The 12626-nt window shown below is 35.2% G+C and overlaps 1 protein-coding gene across 1 annotated transcript; it reads right to left on the bottom strand.

Annotated features, from left to right (window-relative positions):
* Nucleotides 1-238: 238 nt before the first annotated feature.
* On the bottom strand, nucleotides 239-11756 carry LOC125663744 (uncharacterized). The gene is made up of 9 exons (XM_056153091.1): nucleotides 11490-11756; nucleotides 9975-10507; nucleotides 8850-9353; nucleotides 7516-7558; nucleotides 5257-6048; nucleotides 4698-4865; nucleotides 4377-4574; nucleotides 1513-1992; nucleotides 239-594 (listed from the first exon to the last, which is right to left on the bottom strand). The coding sequence occupies exons 2-9, from the start codon at nucleotides 10497-10499 to the stop codon at nucleotides 425-427; spliced, it is 2880 nt and encodes a 959-aa protein (XP_056009066.1). The 5' UTR covers nucleotides 10500-10507; nucleotides 11490-11756; the 3' UTR covers nucleotides 239-424.
* Between the last annotated feature and the right edge of the window lie 870 nt (nucleotides 11757-12626).

Raw genomic sequence — 12626 nt, 5'->3', positions numbered from 1 at the left:
GTAATATTAAACTGCGGCAGTTATTTATCTTGGTTAACGAAACATAAAAAACGTTGGCCTTATATTTAAATAGAACACGCCAGTCTATTATTAGAAACACGTGTTTTCCATTTAGATTTCTGAGTCGGCCGTTTTGTCAGCAAATGCGCTATACCTCTTTGATTAAAACGGTACATGTATCTGATCACGCACCTCAACACCCCCCCCCCCCCCAAAACACAACAAAAACGACATGAAATGCCATATGTCTTGCTGAAAATTTAATCATTATAAAACTGCATGGTCTCCATGACCAATTACTGCGGTCATAATAAGAATTTAAAATTTCTATTGTTTTGAAACAAGGTGGTATTTCCAAGTATTGTATAGCAATTGTATATAGCTGTCTCAAAAAGTCACTAAGGAACAGAAAATATAGAGTCCTTTAGACACTTTTGAAATCTTTAAAAGCGTTTTGGATTTCAGCAACCATGTCCGGATCTCTGTCGACAAAATGGATTTCCTGCAAACTCTGCCGTGCGTAGGAAGCCAAAAAGCCACATACTGCCTTGTAATAACTCTCCGCGCACCTTTCTTTGGGGACTCCAAATATTCCTTAAAACACACAATTAAAAAAAATTGCAACTGTTTCTCCAAAGAATGTTTTGTCTCGTTATTCATGATAGATAACAATATATATTTTTAAATGATTCACAAATATACTAGAGTTGAAAGAAGGAGCTTAATAGAACACCAGCATGAAAGGTGACGATAACGAACAGTGATCAATCTCAAAACTCCTATAAGGAATACAAAATTGAGTGTTGGGAAAACATGGACCCTTGCACGTTTCTCCAAATTCTTTATACATTGTTCATGTATTAGCGACACCAGAAAGAGATGTACATGTATGTTTCTAATATAAAGACAGAAATCCTTCCTTTTTATTTAAACGATTTACGTTCTTGTATTTTCCCAATGATTGTGCGGTATATTGTACGATCCGGATGGAACGGATGGCTACAAAGGGTTCAGCCCCCACGTTTGGTTGGAAAATCTTCGCTAAGAAGATTACTCTGTTATGATGGGAAATGATAACCCTCCTTCCAGAACAGAAAAGACACATATAACGTGCGACCCCTTTGAATATTTACTGGATCCGCCCCCTGAATACCAAGAAAATAAGAACTGCGGATCGCCAGTCTTTATAATGTGACATCTAATGGATTTACAGTGAATGCATCATTCCAAGATGAAAACTCCTGATTTAAACGTAAATTTAGTTAGAAGCATACTTAGGTCCGGAGCAGAAAAGCTACCGCCTGCCAATAATATACTCCAATATGCTTCAAACGAATCAGATTTGATTAAATTTAGCAACGTTCAATTTCGTTCTCAAACACACATAAACCAAGCAGAATTCATATGACAGTTTCGTATGTTTTCTCAACGCTCCTCTAGCTTGTAGTAGCCTTGTATGGTTGTAAATATTTTTTTTGTGATTGAAATATATCAAATAAAAAAGTGTATCACCTGAGCTTATAGCAGGCAATGCAACAGACTTCATTTCAAGTTTGTCGGCTTCTTTAAATGAAACTTCTACTGCTTCCTGGAGGTCTTCAAGACAGTAAGGTTTATCTTCACTGGAATAGTCATGCCATCTTGGTCCAACCGCGTGTATAACAAACTTGTATGGAAGATTTCCTGCAGTTGTTGCACAACACTTTCCAACAGGTAATGGACCGTTTCTAGCTACAAAATCCTTACTCTCCTGATCCAGGGCATAACCGGCTGCCTCGGAAATCGCAGCTGCTACTCCACCTCCGCGCATTAACTGTTCATTTGTTGAATTTACTATGCAATCGACGTTTACTTTCGTAATGTTTCCGACATAAATCTGCACAGATAATACTCCCTGGTTTGGAATGGCCTGCACATCCGTGTTTATGCAAGGCTTAACATCAAGTTCTATTCCGTCGATTTTGTGTTTCCGTTGTAAGACTTTTTTCATGGCTACCAAAAAACAAACATACGTTAATAGAACATGAATTTTATTTTTAGATAAAAAAAGCCTTACCATAATAAACATGTAAATAATGAATAAAAACAGTAGGTGGATTAGTTTCCTTATATTGTGGCGGTACCTCCCTATATTACAGTGTTGTAGAGCATGTGATCAAAAAGGTTACAAGACTGTCTTGTTTGCCTACAGAAATTAAAACGCGCAACTGTTAGCGAAAAGTAAGAATAAAAGTTATTGTTGGTTTCTGTACCAGTAGGCAGAGCGAGTTCACGCACAATCTGTGCAATGACCTAACAGAAACCGTCGATAGTTTGATCAAGTCAACGTTGAGTCTAGTGCATTATTCATGTTAATTCACAAGCAGTGATTATTAGACATTCTACCACGTTTATTGCAAACATTAAAAGAATGCCGCGGTCATTATTATACGATATACCTTTATACGGGCAGCCCTTTATACGTATTACGTGATTATAAGAAATCTGATACACATCTCGCTTGCACATAAGTTTTCGAGTTTTGCTAATGCAAAACTAAAGTTGATGACTGATAGTTCAATTTTATAATCATAAAAATCAAAAAATGTAGTACAACAAATTCATACATGACTGAAGAACATTTGTCATTCAGCATAAACCAATCGTCTGCATTTCGAGAGCGATACACAATTCATGTAAACATGTGGATGCACAGACAAGTTTTTCTTGAACTGTATTCAAAGCAATTGATATAATCCGTCAACATAAAATTAAATACTTGAAATATATTTTCAAAATAAGATTTTTATTAGAATAACCCTACCATCCCACCTGTTTCGTCAGCAAAAAAAAACAACCAACCAAACAATGTAGGCCGTTTCGGAAACTGCTATGACCTAATTCGTAGGTATATAGGAAAACGATCGGTTGTATATTTTTGAGCCGTAGTCGAATAAAAACAAAATTCTTGTTTTCGTGTATGTTGCAGGTCTCGAAATATTGTTTGAAATATAAAAGCCTTGGCTTTTATATTTCAAAACAACCTTTCTCGAGTATGTAAAATGTAGACATTATTGACCTGTATTAAGTTATTTAAGGAGGTATGCTACACCAGAGAAATTTGATGTAGATGAAAAGTGGAGGATATGTACAACAATATTTTGAAGTTGAAATTTTTTTAATTTACTTTATTTTGTCAAAAAATACAGTTTTAGTAGAAGGTAATCTGAAAAAAATTTAAAACCCCTGCTGGACTTGAACTTGTGACCTACAGTTCAGTAGTCAGTATTCTAACCTACTGAGCTACTCGGCTAGGTATTTTAAAAATAGAAAAGGAAAAGTCTAATATTGCTGATATCGATTTTTTCATTCATGTTTTTAAAGGAAGTCAGCCATTATAACGATGTACAGTACCACCTTAAGCATGCATGTAACCGCCTGACCTTAGCTTGTCTCCATATTTGGTAATGATTTCCATATATATTTGAGTAAGGAGAAATCAGTCCTGAGAAGGAGACAGCGGAGATCAATTTTTTGAATTATTGGCCAAACTACAAATTTTTCATTCAAAATTTCGGGTGATTAATGTAAACGTTTTTGAGAATAGGTGTTCTTTTTGGAATAAAAACATCAACCAAAGAAATGAATTTGTTCTAGGTCTCTACTACTTGTATTACAATTCACAAAATTGCATTACACTCTATGGGCATAAAAATATAAATATTGATGATGTAATGGATAGAACAGAAATGATAGATACATGTGCGTGCAGAATTAGAGCTTTTTGATTACATAATCCGTTCACCACAAAATGTAGTCTTTTCCAAATTTTGAAAAGGCATAAACAATTTCAACTGAATTTGCTCACATAATAAATATATGATATGTCTTGACCAATGAAATAAGAATTGAACTCGTGCCTAGACAGTTATATACTTATAGCAGCCTGTGTGGTTGTGCTGAAAAGCTGAGGAACAAACTTCCGTAATATCCGATTTTTTTGTGTTGAACCCCTGAGCCTTACACTAATAGCACTGTCTGCATGTTATGCCAAAATCTATATAGAACAGTAAACCATATCTAGTTCTTTCGATTCTGCCATACTAAATATTTTTACTAAACTATTTACTGCAAATTTCTCATTTTACACAAGTACTTAATATTACAAGATGACTATAGACGTCAAATGGCTAGAACACGAATTCGTGATTAAACTGTTAATTGAAACAGTATTTACATGCGAAATATTTCGGCAAGATACAGATAAAAGCGAATAATTTTCATTCACGGGTGGTGCTTCTGAAGTTCTCTCTAAATTACGCTAGGATAAATCTTTCGCGTATATCTCGAATTCTACAGCATAGATGTCTGAAATATTCAAAACTGTGGATAATCACCTTCTTCGTTGTTAAAAGTGACATAAAATGCGCCATCTTCTTTGGCTTGTCTAACGTTCGTTACACCATCCCCACCAGATCTCCGTTTGTTGTCGAAATAAAACTCCACTGAGTCAACAGTTGTCTTACTGCTAACACCACGCACTTCGATTGTAAAACCGGTAATCACCTTCGTGATTTTTGTGGTCTCTGCAGAACCTAGTATGGATATTATTTCAATTTTGCAACAAAACTGACATTTACAATTAAAAAATTCAAAGCTATTTCAGTTACTAGACAAAAACCATCCTCAGTAATTTCACATTACAAAATTGTTTCTACCTTTCAACCTGCCCGCGAAAGCACTCTGTATCACTCTTATCGTGTCAACATCTACGTCGATGAAATGTATTTCTCTTAATTCCGTTTGATATCCATAATGTGAACTGAACTCCAAAACAGCAGAGAGGTAGTCTTCCGCGCAAACGATTTTGGGCATACCAAATATTCCTGGATCAAAAAAAAAAAAAAAAAAAAAAAAAAAATTCAAATCCGAGTATTTTAACATCGGAATATTACGAGATATTTTTCAGTGTGAATCACAGATGAATCAATGAATTTTGAATGTATGTATTAGTACATTGTATAAGATTGAAACCAACGGAATATGTAAAATATGAGAAGCCATTTATCAACACATGACGGTGCATGTAACAATTCTATGTACAATGTATATGCATTTTCAAAATTGGTTGATCTATTACATAGACCATTACTGTAACGTTGGTATATTTATAAATTGCTTTGTGCAAAGAATTTGCAATATTGCTGCTCAATATTCACTTGTGTATCAATCTTTTACATAAAACACTTGCATAGTATCTTAGTAATTCATTCTCACCTGTGCTAACTGGTGGGAAACCAATGGACTTTACATTTTGATATGTAGCTTCTTGCAGACATCCATATATAGACTGCCTGAGTTTTTCTCGACATTTGTCCTTGTTTTCGAAATCGCTCCAGCGTGGTCCTACCGTGTGGATAACACATCGGTACCGGGTGAGATTACCTGCTGTGGTGGTGCAACACGTTCCTACTTTCAGAGGCCCATTCTTTTCGATAAAGCATTGGCACTCTTTATCCAGGTCTGGTCCAGCAGCGTTTGATATGACCAGAGACACGCCGCCTCCATGCATTAAATTTTCATTGGAAGCATTCACGATACACTCCACGTCTAATAACAGGATATCGGCGCAATACACTTTTAGTATTAGACCCTCCTCGGTGGAGAGTTTTATTCCGTCTAATTGTTTCTCCTCTTCTGAATCAAATCTCCGCTTGCAATTTGATGTTGTCATTTTGCTATCTGAATCGCATTCTTCAGATTCTGTTCGCAATCCCTCTTTACGTCTTTGGAATGAATATGATTGTGGAATAAAGTTTTCATTCTTCATTGAAAATAATTCATGAAATTTCTTTTGAAAATATTCTCTGGCACCCTGAATCGTTGTATCGATGACGACTTTGTCGTTCAACCAACGCGGTCGAATCGTAATCCAAGTTTCCTCTTGTCCAAAATATTGTAACATAGTTTTATAGGTGTCTTCATCTATTCCATATATTGCTGTGTTTTCATTTGTGCTCTGGTAGGAAGGATTTGAAGGCGGTTTGTCACATTTCTTATTTTCACTTTCTAAATCCCCATCAGTGATAAAAAAGGAAATGTCAAAAGATAACATATGCTGCAATCAGCAAATATATTGTATAGAAGTTAATGCAAAAAGGGTTTGTTATATTTCACTGCGACTGTAAATTTAGAAATCCAAAATAAGTCATCTTGCATGTAAGTTAAGGCTTCTCTGGTCCGGTGATTCTTAAGAAGCTTTTTTTGGGCAATCTACTAAATTTTCCAAGTATCTCTTCTTGAAACAAGAGATGTTTGTAAAACATATATGCGCCCCATGGTGCAAAATTGAAAAGAGTTGTGCGTATGTATAATGTGATTGGTAGTAGTAGACAATACCTTCCAATGTCAGGAGTGGATTGACCAAGTGACCTAAAAATTAATAGGGGTCATCTACTCCTTATGCTGTACCAGTGTACTAGGTTTGGTGTCAATCAAGCAAATGATTCTTAAAATATAGGAGACAATATATTACTAAGTCCAGTTTAACCATTGACTTTTGACCATGTGACCTCAAAATCATATTCTCCTGAAGATGTATAAGTCTATCAAGGTTGATGTCTGTCAAGCAAAGGGTTCTCTAGACATTGAGTGGACAGTATATTCCTATGTCCAGTTTGACCCTTGACAATGTGACCTCAAAATAAATAGGGGTCATCTTCTCCTGAAGATATACCAGTGTACCAAGTTTGATGTCTGTCAATAAAAGGGTTCTCAAGATATTGAATGGACAGTCTTCCTATGTCCAAAGTAGTTAACCCTTGATCTGAAAAACAAATAGGGTCTTTTTCTACTCATAAGCAACCCACATATGAAATATCATTACTATCAAGTGAATGGTTCTTAAGATATTGAGCGGATATGTGGTCTACCGACAGACAGACCGACCGGCCGACAGGTGTAAATCAATATGCCCCTCTTCTTTGAAGGGGGGCATAAAAACATGGTCCTTCGTTTCAATAACCCGAAAACAATTTACCCTAAGAGGATTTGTGGCAAGTGTGGTTGAAATTGGTAATGCATTTCCAAAGAAGTCCAAAAATAAGAAAAGTTTGTGACAACGACAACGCTGACAGACGACGGAAAAACGTTCATCGGAAAAGCTCACTCAACCTGTGACTCGGGTGAGCTAAAATTAAATTGCTCACTTAACCTATGAGTCGAGTGAGCTAAAATTAAATTGCTCACTTAACCTATGAGTCGAGTGAGCTAAAATTAAATTGCTCACTTAACCTATGACTCGGGTGAGCTAAAATTAAATTGCTCACTTAACCTATGACTCGAGTGAGCTAAAATTAAATTGAAACACATTATTTTCGTGATTTCATAACTACAATGCCGTCATATTTTTGTTTTGAAATGAGGTAGCATTTCCTATCTTTTTAAAAATAGATTGAACATATTTTCTTTCTGGAGCAGACAATAGTTACTGTCAAACTGTAATAATGTACTTCTCTTATGATCTCTTTTCCATACCCTTAGGTGGCATCCATATCGTTTTTTCTACCGTCAAATCTTCCTATAATGACAAGCAATGCAAATTTTATGTATCTTTTCATACCATGAATAAAAATTTTTGTTGCTAAATATCATTGTACATCATGTACTATAAATGAATAGAACATATTGATTATTTCCATTCGGTATATGTAGTGTAATTTTTCTGTTGATATATGTCTTTCGTGTGCGATTCAATCTTTTGAAAATTAAATTTTGTGTAAATTACGACAAGCAAGGGGGTACTGAGGACCTATTCTAACCCGGATCCCCACGGAAGATATAAACTAGAATTAAGTTCTAAAATATCATATGGTAAAACAATTGGCGTTAAATGGAACAGCCAGTGACCCTTTGACCTTGATGACACTCCATAATTGGTAATGATTTTGCAGACATGTGGTACTACATGTAGAAAACCGGATCGAACTAGTTTTCAACAAGCATATATTCAGTTCTAAGTGTCTGTTGTTATTTTTAACAGGTTGATTTACAACTTGGACAAAAATAAACATCAAATACGGTTGTGTCCCTAACTCCATCTACAACCATACAATGACAAAATACACATTTTAAAAAGATTTTTCCATAAAATCGAAAAAAAACTAAGCATTGATTTTATCATAGTTGTCAACGTCTCAAGATTTACTGCATTCTTGTAAACCCCGTGTTCACAATTGTTGATAATAGGTTGGTATTCTATGTATTTTGGGGGTACAACACCCCTATTTTGAGCCAAAACAAAAATTCCTAAGTCACGATCCCTTTTGAAAATGTTCTGGATTCACTTTTGGAGTATGGGTCATATTTATATTTGAATAATTTGTTGTCAGCATTGCTATTCCACTGATGTATTAACATCTAATCACTTTAACAACAATCTCTGTTTTAAATGATAAGATACTAGTATAACTGTACATCTTCTCTCATTCACTGATAAACACCTGCCATAATGCATAGTGAATAAATACTATTCAATCTTTGCAAAAAGACCCGCAAAATGTTTAGTCCAAGACATATTATCCCCCCTTCCATTTTAAGTAATTGTAATTAGTGTTATAATGAAATACTTTGAGTCGAAACATCCACCGTGGACAATTTTCCATTAGATTTTTTCTTCAACTTTCGACACTATCTCCATTAGACTTTGTCTCCGTAGCCTTATAGTTCTTGAAAAATCGAGTTATTAACTCATCAAAGGTTACTCTGTTGCAAATCAAAGTTTGAGTGAAATCTCTGTCGAAGAAATGAAATAGGGTCGTCGTCATTAAAAATACGCTTTCACCAAGGACATTACTAATGGTTTGTTTTACCTCTTCCTCCTGTGTGAGTAGAGGCACCTGAGCATATTCCATTTGAACTTTTGAACCATGGACAATCTTCATGAGTTCTTCAAATCTGGATTGGAATTTTTCTCTCGTAGAACATACCCAAAGTAGATTGTCTTCGATGTGCCAAACGAATGAAAGGTCTTCAAATCTCGTCACTTTTGTCTTGATGTCTTGCTGAATTTCCTGTGGTACCAGGAGGGGTCGACAGATATAACCACATGTAACTGAAATGAACGAATTCAACACAGACAGACACAATGCCTCCAGGGTACTAAATGTCGACTGCTTCAGTTCCTCCTTAATCAGTTTTACATTAGCATCTTCCATTGCTGGCCTAATAACCTCTGTAGTAACTATGTTCAGGACTGGGGCGCAGTTATATAGGAATGGTAACACATCAATTGTCAGTGAACACTGCCTGACAATAGGACTTCTTACATCTGTTGATACAGTAATGTGCACGTGTTTTTCATCTTCCTTCTTCAACTGAAAATACGAAATGATATGACCATGTTGGAATATAACTCTCTTTATTGTGTATATTCATCTGACACAAAATTCAAAGGCGAAAATTCTTCAGATAATAAAAAACTAATTTTAAGTAAAAAAAAAAAAAAAAAAAGAAGAAGATTTTTACATTCATTGGGAAACGCCATTGTAAACCGAAAAATTCGTTTCATGAAAGGTGAAGATACCGAACAGTGATATATTTATATAATTTTACACAGTATTGTTCATGCGCGAGCTTTTTCATTAGTTTTAAGGTGGATCTTTACACCAAAATTTTATTTAATGACTCGTTAGAGCATTTCATATGAAGTATAATTTCACCAACAAAAGAGTGATATAAGCTCTCAATTATTTTATATAATTATATGATTTCTTTTTTACCTTTTTCCAGAATAATGAAAAAGATGTCTTATTTGCAAGTGAAAGATTTTATGAGTCCATATTTCGCTGTGATTTGATGCATATGAATATCCAGTAAAACTTGCCAAGAAGACTCAAGTTGACGTTCAAAAGACTTGCAACACCCTTTCAAAATTAAGAACTACTAGCATCAAATCAAATTGTACATTTCACATGTATTATGCTAGTATTACTCACATCTATGAATGCATCTTTGGAGTATGTCCACAGTTCTGAGTATTTTTCTTGAATTTCTTGATACGCCTTTTCAACCTGCAAATGTTTCCCACATATGCACAAACAATTGTTCTCCTTGTTCCACTTAACTGCAAGATCGAAGGAAGACAGGAGGCTATCAAAAGTAGATCCATCCATTCCAGAAAGAACAGCGATAGTCCTGATGTCATAACCAATCGTGAAACAAGAAATAACATCACATAATTCATCACCAAGTACCTCGATATTTTCTAATGTACGTTTTGCGGAAATCTTGGTTACTTCTATTGGACTTTTACTTCCATCTAATGAGTAACCATTGTTTTGCATGTAATTTTTAAATGTGTTAAAATCCTCCGTGAAAATGAACTGCATAATTGGAGGTGATATGGCATAGGTAAAATCAAACTCTCCAATGATGTCTCTCACTCGTCTTCTGGAACTGGAGTTCTCTGTCCGAATGCGAAGACTTACTTTGAAATCTTTACAAAACTCGCCAGATGTCATCTTTGGATCTAAATAAAATTCATCGATACACAGTGTCAGCTTTCTTCTAATAAATATATGATATCTGTATATCCATTAATGACCGTCACCTAGTGATAAAATTCTCAGCAGTTGAGCTGCGACATCATCATTACCATCTTAGGTGTATGACACGCTGTTTTTACATTTATTTCTCTTTAAAGGTATTTCATGATTTTTTTACGATGTTTTATAAAAGTTATAAGATATCTTCTAAAGTTTATGGGTATAAAATGTTTATGTGTAAAACACTTCAATAACATCGTCTTTCATGCTATTGATACTAAATTCTGATTAAATAGAAATTTAAAAGGAGCAGGTGTCATTTACCAAAATTGTAAATTTCATAATCCAAGGACAGGGATTTTGTTCCTGAAAAGACCAAAATTATCATAGTGACCAGAGTTTAACAACGTCATATAAAGTTTATATTTCAACATGGTGAAGTTTCAGGACATTGTTTTCCATCCATATTTGTGATTTCCTGACAGAAAATGTATCATTTAGTTGTGCGAAAATAAAGAGTAATACATAGACTTCTTCTGTTGTTCCTGCTCATTAACATTTCAGAAAGAATTCATGAAGTCAGCTTAGCGCTTTTCAGTACTTTCAGTACTTTGATTTCTTTTAGTAACAAAATAATTACGAGCATTTCCCCTCATGATAGAACTACTAGATGTAATTGGCTTTCGTACTTGTGATCCATGACCATCACAGTAACTTTTGGAGATTTGTTATACATGTATTGCGTTTCGGTTCATTTGTTTTCCTTCCAATTTTACGGGTACCCGAAAGTTTGCAATCTTTGGCCTGAAATTTTAATTTTAATCGCAGTAGGCCTACGTGACAGATGCTTGAAATATTTTTTTATCCTGAAACTTCTAAGGTTTCCTTTGTAACTAGAAAGGCAAGAAGTCTATCTATAAAAAATAGTGGGAGGAAAGGTTAAAACTATGGAATTTAAATATTTACCTGGACTTTTTACAAACGAAAGTAGCTGTTTCCTGCTAGGTTCACAATATGGATGCCGGCGAGGGACTTCTGATTCTATAATTTTGATAAGGCTCTTTCCCGATGAAGAGAATGGCGATCTTCTCTTTAAGCACTTAATGATAGTAATTCACAAATAAGGCTAATTTTGTGCATGCACACACTCCCTCCCCCACACAGAAATAAAATTTGCCCGCGAAAACGGGCCAGATGGAGAGTACATCTACTTGTCCGATTCATCAAAGTTGATAGGGCGGAATAACTGGTATTTTTTAAAAATCCTTTTATAAGCCCATTTTTTTGGTTTGTCTTTTTCCATTTATCTGTCACAATTTAAGCTGAAACTTGCTATGTAGCTATTTGTGGGTCACTCTAGATCATGTTGCAATTTTGATTCATTTTGACCTCTCTTGCAGGAGTTTTGCCATTTTTATTTGAAATTTAATGTTATATGGAGAGTACATAATCTGTCCGGCGACCCCCCCCCCCCTCCCCGGGTTGTTTTCAAGTGAAAACCTCATTTTACAGAGTGTTTGTATGGGCATTGAAGATGAGCATGTGGCAAGGATTTTGATTTTCTTCAATTCCTGTACGACATGTCAATAGTACTGTAAAACATTTGAATTGTTTGTGGGAGTACCTCGAGGGTTATTTACCTTCTAAGAATAATTGTAGCTTACACCCCTATTGATTTTGAAAATGCGGCGATGGAGATCCGTGATCAATATATAGGGCTCACAGCCGGTGTGACGGGCGACAGGGGATGCTTACTCCTCGTAGGCACCTGATCCCACCTCCGATATATCCAGGGGTCCATGTTTTCCCAACTCTCTATTTTGTATTGCTTATAGGAGTTATAAGATTGATCACTGTAAGTTATCTTGGTCTTTCATTGGATGACCACATATCAATTCTCAGATTCCTAAGTTAAGGAATGTTAGGGAAACATCCACATTCGACACAAAGTCCTATTGCTATGGTTGCCAAGGAGTCAACAAACAAACGAATATTGGTCATCATAGGTCTTTACAGCCAAAACAAAAATAAAATAAAAATAATAATAGACAGTATCTCTTTTGATAATTTCCATAAAGTTGTCATGGTATCACGCACATTCAT

The sequence above is a fragment of the Ostrea edulis genome, chromosome 1 (assembly GCF_947568905.1).
Source record: "Ostrea edulis chromosome 1, xbOstEdul1.1, whole genome shotgun sequence".
NCBI lineage: Eukaryota > Metazoa > Mollusca > Bivalvia > Ostreida > Ostreidae > Ostrea > Ostrea edulis.
The sequence above is the reverse complement of the archived record's forward strand: the minus strand, read 5'-3'. Positions and strand labels throughout refer to the sequence as shown.

What these genes read in the sequence shown, in the direction of transcription:
- LOC125663744 (XM_056153091.1), bottom strand. Translation starts at nt 10,499, where the DNA reads ATGACATCTGGCGAGTTTTGTAAAGATTTCAAAGTAAGTCTTCGCATT. An exon ending in GATATGGATGCCACCTAAGG is followed by an intron (nt 6,049 to 7,515) that starts GTATGGAAAAGA and finishes ATGGGGATTTAG; the next exon opens with AAAGTGAAAATAAGAAATGT. An exon ending in ATTGCCTGCTATAAGCTCAG is followed by an intron (nt 595 to 1,512) that starts GTGATACACTTT and finishes GTGTGTTTTAAG; the next exon opens with GAATATTTGGAGTCCCCAAA.